The 10,387-nt window shown below is 60.3% G+C and overlaps 1 protein-coding gene across 1 annotated transcript; it reads right to left on the bottom strand.

Moving 5' to 3' along the window:
• Positions 1-454: 454 nt before the first annotated feature.
• Positions 455-9,973, bottom strand: LOC123375799 (struthiocalcin-2-like). Its single transcript, XM_045027075.1, has 6 exons — positions 9,905-9,973; positions 9,305-9,384; positions 8,544-8,641; positions 6,268-6,426; positions 3,256-3,370; positions 455-1,206 (listed from the first exon to the last, which is right to left on the bottom strand). The coding sequence occupies exons 2-6, from the start codon at positions 9,369-9,371 to the stop codon at positions 1,139-1,141; spliced, it is 507 nt and encodes a 168-aa protein (XP_044883010.1). The 5' UTR covers positions 9,372-9,384; positions 9,905-9,973; the 3' UTR covers positions 455-1,138.
• Positions 9,974-10,387: the final 414 nt, after the last annotated feature.

Genomic DNA, 10,387 nt, shown 5'->3' on the forward strand with positions numbered 1-10,387 from the left:
GTCAGACGCAGGAGGCATAAAGCACACGGTGCCCAGTGAAGCTGGTGCCCAACCCACCAGCCTAGGGACTGTGACTACCAACCACTATGCCAGCGAGGGGAAGGGCCGGTCTGCAGGTCACCCAGGAGAGCAGGGCCTGGAACCCAGGAGTCCGGGCTCAGGCTGTTATCCCTGCTCCGTTAGATGGGTGTGGTGCATTGCAGGCAGGTAGACAGGCCCCTTCCCGGAGAGCGCTGAGATGAGGCCAGGAGGGCTGAGTGCCCAGGGAGGGGCAGAGGGGAGTGGGATGGGGGGGGCCGTGCCTCAGGGACTAATGCACGCAGAGGAGGATGCCCATGCCCTGTGCTGTAGCTCCCTCATGTTCGGTCCCCCAGGGGCTGGCTCTGGGTGCTCAGGACGGAGGCAGGGGCACATGGAACGGGCCGTTGCAGAGAGCAGCAGACGCACACAGGACTGAATGCTGAAGGACAGTTTATTTTTGCTTCCCTGCATTGAAGAGGTGGAGAGGAGAGAGGGAGCGGGACAGCCATGGTTCAGTTACCCTGGGGGAGCGGCGCCCGGCTCTGAGCGCTCAGGCTAGCCTAGCGCAGGGCTGAGCATCCCCACTGCAAAGCTCGACCGTGTGCTCCGTGTTCCTGCCCGCGTGTGCACTGGGGCATGGCCCAGGGGGCTGGGCTGAGACGCTCCAGGGTTCCTTCCCAGGCGTTTGTGTCAGTTGTGGGGAGCTGTGGGCAGGGCACTGCAGGACGGGAGTCACTCGCGTGCTCCTGCCTGTGGCTTCACTGAAAAGGGGGCAGGCAGGAGCCCAAGCTAAGGCAACCCTTAACCCGCAGCCCCAGCCATGCGAGCCAGCCGGGGCTCAGAGCACCAGGCTGCCGTGCGGGAGGGCTCGGGGTGTGGGGGTAGCAGGGTTTGGGCAAAGACACGAGGGGGAGACCAGGGTAAAACTACACAGTAGACACCCCCCCAAGAAGGGGGCAGAGCAGAGCGGGAGTGACACAGCGGAACTCAGTGATGCTTTGCAGAAGGGACTTTGCAGCCGGGGACACAGGATCTGGTCTCCCCGGGGAGCCGGAGGGAAACGATTCACTCACAGCCCAGGTGTTGGGAGCCCCCAGGGCCAGGCGACCTGCCTCCCCTAAGGCCTGAACTTGCAGACAAATGGGTTTCTATCATTACAGGAGTCCTTGTCCCAAGTCATGAAACCTAGAAAGGAAAACAGAGATGACCCGTGGGGTGGGGCAGGCTGGGCCGTTCCTGCTCATACAGTGACCCCTCCCCCTCCCCATTCCCTGCCCCTGGGAGAAGATCCCAGCTCCTGTGCACAGCCCTGAGGAAGAGGAGGGTGGGATGGAGCCCTGAGCGCCCCAGATTGGGGCAGCCCCATCCTGCAAAGAGAGGCCGAGGCTCAGTGTGAAAGGGGAGACGCCTGGTCCATGTGCTACTGCTCCTACCCCCCCCCACCCCACGTGCCCCCACCCCAGCCAGAGGGCAGAGGAGAGAGCGAGAGCCCTGCCCCGCGACTGGGGCACCCGCTCAGGAACTGGGCTGCTGCCTCCTCCCTGCTGAGTGAGCTGCCCCCAGCCAGGCCCCCTCCATGCCCTGCCCACCTGGGTCTGGCTACACCCAGGGGAACCTCTGTCCCAGGCAGGGCTCAGCCGCCGTGCAGAGGGGATGTGTCCCTGCCCCAGGAGTCAGTGTCACCGGCCTGCTGTGCACGGAGCAGCACGTTCCTCCCTCAGACCCCGTTACCCCTCTGCTCTGGGGGTGTCTGTGCCCGTGCCCGGGGGCTGCCCGGCAGTCGGATTCCTGCGTAGCCAGGCCAGAGAGCGCCCAGGGAAGGAGAGTCCTGGGGCTGGGCTGGGTGGGCTCAGCCCCTCAGCAGCACCCCAGGCCCAGCAGGGAGCTCCGCGGGGGGTATAGGCCGTTCTGTTGGGTGCGGGTTTCTGCTGCTGTTTGACTCTATAGGAGCAGCCAGACTCGGTCAGACCGAAGGTCCATCCAGCCCAGTATCCTGGCTGCCAACAGTGGCCAGTGCCAGGTGCTCCAGGGGAATGAACAGAGCAGGGAATCATCGAGTGCTCCAGCCCCTGTCGCCCATTCCCTATCCCCGTCCAGTGACTGCAGGCCTGGCTGCGCCCATCTGCCGGCACCAGGTCTGACGGGCAGAGGGACTCCTGGAACTGCTAGTTGTGCACAAGCTTCGTAGCAAGGCCTCTCAGACCCTGGTCTGGGGATGGGGGCTGGGGGCACTGAGCTCTGTCCCATCGTTGGCTGGATACACCCAGATACATTGTGCCCCCTTGACCGGCCAGGGCTCCCATGCCACTCGCCCCATGATTCGTTCAGCTTCGCCAGGCGCCCAGGCAACCCGCTCTCCCGGTTCAGCTCACTCGTGGATTCTGAACTACGACTGCGGGCTCTGGGCATGGCCGCTCACCAGCGACACGTGCCCAGTCTCTGCTCCCTGGCTGGGGGACGGAGACGTTAAGCAGGTGACTGGGACTAGCCCTTTGCGAGTTTCCTGGGCGCCCTCATTCATGCTCAATTCTTGACCATGCTGAGACTTCGGGGTGTTTTCGTGAGCAGCCCACGTCTGTGTCAATGCATGAGTGAGATGGCGCCCCCGGGAGCACGCGGCCCCCCATGAGCAACAAGCCCCCCCTAAGAGCGACACGGCCCCCCCAGGAGCAACAAGCTGCCCCTAAGAGCGACACGGCCCCCCCAGGAGTGACACGCCCCCCCCTGGAGCAACACAGCCCCCCCAGGAGTGACACACCCTCCCCCAGGAGTGACACAGCCCCCCCAGGATCAACACGCCCCCCCAGGAGCTACACCCCCCCCCAGGAGCGACACCCCCCCCCAGGAGTGACACACCCTCCCCCAGGAGTGACACAGCCCCCCCAGGAACAACACAGCCCCCCCAGGAGTGACACACCCTCCCCCAGGAGTGACACAGCCCCCCAGGAGCAACACGCCCCCCCCAGGAGTGACACAGCGAGTGCTCGTGAGCAAGACACATACACATACACACACCCAGGAACACCAGGGTGGAGTAGGGGCACAGCAGCTGCTCCTGGCCATTGCTCTGAACACACCAGCAGAGTCCCTCAGCAGGGGCCAGAGTCTGTGTACGTGCCACACCCACACCGTGGGGACTGGGACCAGCACCCGGTCAGCGTCTCAGAGGCCGTGCGGCCAGACAGGTGCCTGGGCTCCCTCACTGACACACCTGGCTCGGAGCCTCCTCCTTACCTGTGTCTTCCTCCAGCACCACGCAGGGCTCCCCCTTCGGGGAAGAGGAGCTTCCGCGGCTACCCCAAGCGCTGAAGTCCAGTTCAGAGCCGTCTGCCCATGACCATCTTCGGCTCTGCAGACACACCCATGAGAGGAGACCACAGTGACGCACCGTATAGAATCACAGGTCCAGCCGCGTGTCAGGCCGGCAGGGACCTTGAGAGGCCATCTAGCCCAGTCCCCTGCACGGAGGCAGGGCCATGGAACCCCAGACCAGCCCCGACAGGGGGTTGTTCAGACTGGTCTTAAAACCCTCCAGTGACGGGGAATCCACAACCTCCCTTGGGAGCCTGCTCTGGAGCTTCCCTGCCCCGAGAGTTAGAAAGTGTCTCCTAATATCTGACCTAACTCTCCCTTGCTGCAGATTAAGCCCATTGCTGCTTGTCCTCAGGGCCGGTGCTACCATTAAGGTGAACAAGGCGGTTGCCCTGGGCGCTAAGATTTGGGAGCGCCAAAAAGCTGCTCCACTTCTCCTGCCTCCCAGGTTTGAGCGCCAATCAGCTGTTTGGTGCCGCAAGCCTGGGAGGAGAACTAGAGCAGGGCGGCGTGCTCGGGGAGGACGCGGAGCAGAGGTGAGCTGGGGTGGGGAGGTGCTGCACAGCTCCTCGGGGCGGGGGCAGTTGCCACGGGGGGGGGCCTCAGGGCTGGGGGGGGGGTCGCAAGGTGGAAGTTTTGCCTAGGGCGTGAAACTTTCTTGCATCGGCCCTGCTTGTCCTGCCTTCAGTGGACATGGAGAACAATTGATCACAATCCTCTCTATAACAGCCCTTATCATATTTGAAGGCTATCAGGTGCCCCCTCCGTTTTCTTTTCTCAAGACTGAATTTGCCCAGTTTTTTAACCTTTCCTCACAGGTCTGGATTTCTAAACCTTTGATCAGTTTTGTTGCTCTCTTCTGGACTCTCTCCAATTTGTCCACATCTTGCCCAAAATGCAGCACCCAGAACTGGACACTGAACTCCAGCTGAGGTCTCACCAGTGCAGAGCAGGACAGGGCAATTAGCTCCCTGTCTGACATACGACACTTCTGTTAACACAGCCCAGAATGAGATTAGCCTTTTTCGCAGCTACATCACATTTTGGTTCATATTCAGTTTGTGATTCACTAGAACCCCCAGATCCTTCTCAGAAGCACTACTGCCTAGCCGGTTATTCCCCTGTTCTTAGTTGTGCATTAGATTTTTCCTTCCTAAGTGAAATACTTTGCACTTATCTTTATTGAATTTCATCTTGTTGATTTCAGACCAATTCTCCAAATTGCCAAGGTCATTTTGAATTTTAATCCTGTCCTCCAAAGAGCTTGCAACCCGCCCAGCTTGGTGTCATCTACAAATATCATAAGTGTAGGCAGGGCTGAATGAGCTCTCCCTGACATCTAGTGGTGAGCTTTGGAAAGGACATCAGCAGCTCATCTCCTTTGCATGGGCCCACCCACCCTTCCTAGGAGCTCAGCACGATGGGATTGCTTGCCCAAATGGTCACTTTTGGCTAGTGTGGGATCCCCAGTCTCCTTGTTATTGGGGCCAGAGTAATAAGGGGTTGTTATCCTCGTTGAGTGAATCGAGGGCAGCAGAACTGTACTTGGCAAACCCTGGTTGAAGGACTCTCCCACAAGTAAAGGACACTCGCTAGGCAGGGGACAGGGGGTCCTCAGTGATTTCTGAGAAAGTGTGGGGGAAGATATGTGTGTTAGAAAGTATGTAGCTGTTTCTTTTCTGCACACCAGTCTTAAGTAATATTTGGTTTGTTTTTTCTTTCTACTATAAGAACTGATTAAGGCTCAAGTGAAAATCTTATTACATGCTAGTGAGATAAATTCCCTACTACCTAGAGCTAAGCAGCAGACCAGTTTCAGGCCAGTGTCTCTAATGCAAGCGAAGGCCCTGTGTGTATTAGCAATGAGGCTCCCCTGCTAATAGCTGCAGTCACTGAGAGCTGTGGTTAAGTGGTGGGACTTGAAGATCTCCTGGTACAGAGAAGTGGGTGAAGTGCAATGTGGATGCTTGAGGCCAGGGTTCCCTCACGTGGGTCAGCTGACTCCAGTCCCAACTAGCCCTAGGTTCACAGTGCTCTGTAGACATAGCCTAGGCGCTTACAAATTGAGGGTTTAATCATTTGTTCCAGCAGCTTCATGGGTATTGAAGTTATACTGACTAATCTCTAATTCCCCAGGTCCTCTGTTCCCCTTTCTAAAGACAGGTGCTATGTTTGCTTTTCTCCACACCTCTGAGATCTCGCCCATCTTCCATGAGTTCCTGGAGATAAATCTTAATGGTTCCGAGATTGCTTCAGCTAGTTTCTTAAGTACCCTCGGGTGAATTTCACCAGGCCCTGCTGACTTGAATACATCTAACTTAGCTAAATATTTTCTAATCTGTTCATGCTCTGTTCTATCTTGTGTTCTTTCCCCTTATTGTTGATATTAATTGTGTTACGCAGCTGTTCAAAATTAACCTTTTTAGAGAAGACTGAAGCAAAAGAGGCTTGAAACACCTCAGCCTTCTTGGTGCTGTCCGTTGTTAGCTCTCCTTCCCTGCTATGTAATGGACCTACACATTCCTTTGTCTTTCTCTTGCTCCTAATGTATTTATAGAGCCTCTTCTTACTGCTTTTTCTGTCCCTTGCTCGGTGTAACTCATTTTTACCTAAACTCTCCGGTTTTGTCCCTACGTGCTTGTGCTATTCTTTTGTACTCATCGTTCGCCATTTGTCCATGTTCCCACTTTTTGTAGGATTCCTTTGTGAGTGAAAACTAAGATTAGTTAGAGATGAGCCAGGGCCAGGCATGGGAGGGCTGTGAGAAGTGGTCACGGGAGAGGCTGGCAGAGGGTCACGGGCACCAGAGATTCTGATAGAGCCGACATTGAATAACTGTGATAACTACCCTGCTAACCACACAGCAAGGAAACAATCTGCATAGAAACAGGGGAGTGACCTGCCAGGGCAGACACCCCCACCCCAGGCACTCACCCGGGCAGGGGTATGGAGTCCGATCCAGACATCATCACCGTCATCGTCATCATCGTCATGGCGCTGAGAGCGGGTGACGAAATCAGCGACTGCGTTGTGCTCCTCCTCGCTGTGAATGGAGGCGAGATGGGCACCGCTGCCGTAGCTCTGACACCGAGCCTGTGACAAGGACAAGGCCAGTTCCCTCCATTGCTCCCACTGCTGACGGCAGCTGGAGAGCGCCTGGTATTAACCTGTGGCCCTGCATCCCCTGAGCAGGACCCCGAGCAGCAAGGGCTGTGACGGGAGAGAGCCCCCGGTGCTTCTCCCGACCCCTAGCCGTGGCCTGCTCCTGTGCACATGCCTCCTTGCACCCCACTCTGCAGAAATACCCCAGGGCCAAACCCCTCCTGATTCCAGCTGCCCCGAAGCGGAGCACCACCCCTTGCCCTCAGGTGGGGCCTGTTGTAGTAATTTAGGTGTAACATATGGTTTTCACATGCCCCAGTCACTGTCCAACATGAAACAGTGCTAACCATGGTCCGGGGATCTGTCCCCAGAGACCTCCGCCGGCTTCACATCACAGAAAACGCCCTGTTTAATCCATGCCCTGGGCTGGGAATGTACTGACTGAAAACCACAGAAGGAAGAGAGTCCAACCGAGGCACAGGCAATTACTTTTATTTTTCCCAGTCGCTGCTCCACCCCTGCCATGCCACAGGGCTCCGCTCTGCCCCCTCTCCCCAGTCCCCCTGCCTGCTCACTGCTTTCTCCTCTCCTCCCTCCCGCCAGCGCCTCCAGCCATCCACCAAACAGCTGATCAGTGCCCCACCCAATGGCTGTGGGAGGGTGGCCAGGCGTCCAGATTTTGACGGGAACGCCCGGTCGAAGAGGGACCCTGGCAGGTGCTGACCAGGTCATTAAGAGTCCGGTCAGTGGTGCAGCAGGGATAAGACAGGCTCCCTGTGTGCCCTGGCTCTGTGCGGCTCCTGGAAGCAGCCAGCATGTCCCTGCAGCCCCTAAGCCCAGGGACAGCCAGGGAGGCTCCATGCGCTGCCCCCACCCAGAGCGCCACCCCCACAGCTCCCATTCGCCAGGAACCACAGCCAATGGGAGCTGCGGGGGTGGTGCCTGCAGACGGGGATGGCACCTGCGGGCGAGGGCAGCGCACAGAGCCTCCCTGGCCGCCCCTGCGCCTAGGAGCCAGGGGACATGTAGCTGCTTCCGGGAGCCGCCTGAGGTAAACTCCACTCACAGCCCTGTGACGAACTGGGAATGTTCTTAATGTTTTCTCTGAATACTGGGGGGGGGGGCCTCAGTTCCTGGCCGACCCTCTGTCACCTGGCAACTAATGGCCAGGCCCTTCCCCCATGCAAGGGGATGCTAAAGGTGGGGGAGAACAGAGAGGTCAGGTGACCTCCTGGCCCGGGAAAGGAGTTGAGCAGAGGAGGAGGGGCTGGAGGGGGTGTCAGTCTGGAGCTGGCTGGGGATGAGGAGTGAATTGCAGACGTGGGGGTCTGGCTCACTGCCCCCCAGAATGGACCCAGCTGAGGGGTCCGGTTCTCTGTACCTACAAGCTCTGGTTTAGACCCTGTTCCTGTCGTCGAATAAACCTCTGTGTTACTGGGTGGCTGAGAGTCACGTCTGACTGTGCAGTGGGGGTGCAGGACCCTGTGGCCCCCCCAGGACCTCGCCTGGGCGGACTCGCTGTGGGAAGCGCACGGAGGGGCAGAGGATGCTGAAAGCTCCAAGGAGAGACCCAGGAGGTGAAGCCGTGAGAGCTTCTTGCCCTGCAGACAGGCTGCTCACAGAGAGGAGGCTCCCCAAAGTCCTGCCTGGCTTGGTGGGGAGCAGTTCCAGAGCAGCGCCCGGGGACTCCGTGACACCCTCCCACGCCCCAAGCCCCTGCTCCAGGTTGGAACCCCCTCCTGTACCCAACTCCCTCCCAGAGCTCGCACCCTGAACCCCCCCACACTCCAACCTCTGCCTCAGCCCTGAACCCCCCTCCCACACCCCAACCCCCTGCCCCAGGTTGGAACCCCCTCCCACACCCTGCACCCCTCCCGCACCCCGACCCCCTGCCCCAGTCCTGACCCCCTCCCCGCATCTCAAACCCCTCATCCCCCCCCCCGACAGGCCTGGAGCTGACGCACCTCCAGTGCTAGCCTCTGCGTCGTGGCACAGGGGGCACAGGACTGGCGCCCAAGTGGGAGGGTGCTCCAGCACTGAGCAGCCCTAAGGCTTAAGACCCTAACACTGAGCCCTCCCGCGCCCCCGCTGGATCCCCAGACCCTCACCTCAGCCCTTTTCCAGGTTGCCTCCTGGGGGAAGTATCCATAGCAGTCGTTGTGGAAGTGTAGCCAGCCCCTGGGACAGGATGCAGCCTGTGCCCCTGCTGAGAGAGGGGACAGGTGGGGGGGAATGGTGGGGACAGGACACCGCGGTTAGAGGCTGTTTCGGAGGCACAGCCACAGCTTTCCCATTAGCACAAAAACATCGGGAGCCCATTTGGGGCTGTGTCTGGCTGGCAGGACCCTCCAGGCCCTGGTGCTGCAGGAACAAGCTGGGTTTGCCCAGACCCCACATCAGCAGAACAGAGCCCCTGGAACCCAGCTCTGAGCAGGGATCCCAGCAGGGCAGGGACTCTGGCTTTGCATGGGGCAGGGACTCCTTTCCCCAGGGCTCCCTGGGTCAGGGAAGGAGCCAGTGCACTGGGGGTGGGGGGATGAGAACCCCTCCATGCACCTGCTCTAATGAGCTCCTGGATTCCCAGCTCGGGAGGAAATACGGACCCCAGGGTCCCCCACCCCGCTGCATCCCTTGGACAGACGCAATCCCGGCCAGGAACGAGCTTCTCAGGCCTCAGTTCTCACCCAGCTCCAGGGGCAGCGGGAGGCGGCGTCTCTCCCAGAGTGGGTGCTGAGCCACTGCCTGGGCTCCTGGTTTATGGACTCAGTGGGGAAGGGGCTCTGGGGGCAGGGCAGTGATGTAAATTCACTTCCCACCAGGGCAACCAGCCCCCAGGGGCTCCAGCTCCGAGGGCCGGGCAGGGACTCACCGGCCAGCGAGGGGTTAAAGATCAGGCAGCCGAGGAGGCAGAGGCTGAAGTAGGCGACTGGCCCCATCTTCTCACTTCCCCTGGGGAGAAAACACACCTGGGAGCTGGGGCCACGAGAACCTGAGACACCCTGGGAGTGACCCCACCACCACCATGGGGCATTTCCCAGGGGGAGGCACTTCGCAGCTGGGCTGTTTGCTAAGGGCCTGGCCGGACTGGAAGGGCCCTGAGGGATCCCAGCCCCCAGGCCCCGGAGTGCAGGCTCACAGCCCCCCGTGGGGCAGGGGAGATATATAGGGCCCGTCTCCCTGGGCTGGTTCCCAAGGGCCCGTCAGCCTGGAGCTCTCCCTGCCCCTCCTCTCCAGCCACGCAGGGCAGGGCAGGGGCGCGGGGAGCAGACCCCAGGGAGAGGATGCTCAGCACCAACACCTGGGGACGGGGGTTTGGGGCCGCGCTGTGGGGGAAGGGGTGGGACAGAGATGGCCCCAGGGACTCACACAGGGCAAGTCGGGCCATGAGGCCCCGTCACAGGGCTCGGCTGCCACCGAGAGCCCAGCACCCAGGGAGGAGGGAGGAGGGACGGGAGGGGAAGGGACTCACCTGTCCGTCTGTCCGTCTGTCTGGGCGGCTGGTCCGTAGCCCTGGGAAGTGGAGTTCAGCCTGTGCTGGGCGCTGGGTCTCGAGGGGTTTATAGCCCAGCGGGCGGGGGGGGCAGGGAGGGGGCTGAACAGGGAAATTGAACCACCTGCCAAACCAGGTAACCCAAGCCCAGAGCAAACAGAGATTAAGGACATTTCCCCACCCATGCACGCAGCTCGGGGGGGGTGCGGGGGGGCGGGAACGGGACAGGGCGGGGGGGGCAGCTGGAGAGCTGTCACCACCCTCGGCTGCTCCCCACCCTCTGCTGAGGGGTCGGGCAGCCCCAGCCCTTGGGCCCAGGGGGAGCAGGCACCAGGCAAGTCTCATGCTGCATCTGGCCCATCAAGGGGTCTGGTCTCGGCTCAGCTCCCCACTGCTCCTGGCAGCCGCCACTGCCCTGCGCTGGAGGGAGCCTGGACATAGGAAACTTCTGCAATGGGGTGG

The sequence above is a fragment of the Mauremys mutica genome, chromosome 1 (assembly GCF_020497125.1).
Source record: "Mauremys mutica isolate MM-2020 ecotype Southern chromosome 1, ASM2049712v1, whole genome shotgun sequence".
Taxonomy (NCBI): Eukaryota; Metazoa; Chordata; order Testudines; family Geoemydidae; genus Mauremys; species Mauremys mutica.

Coding starts and splice junctions, on each gene's coding strand:
- LOC123375799 (XM_045027075.1), bottom strand. CDS start 9,371: ATGGGGCCAGTCGCCTACTTCAGCCTCTGCCTCCTCGGCTGCCTGATC. Junction 3,371..6,267: donor GACTCCATACCCCTGCCCGG/GTGAGTGCCTGG, acceptor GTGTGTCTGCAG/AGCCGAAGATGGTCATGGGC. Junction 1,207..3,255: donor GGTGCTGGAGGAAGACACAG/GTAAGGAGGAGG, acceptor TTTCCTTTCTAG/GTTTCATGACTTGGGACAAG.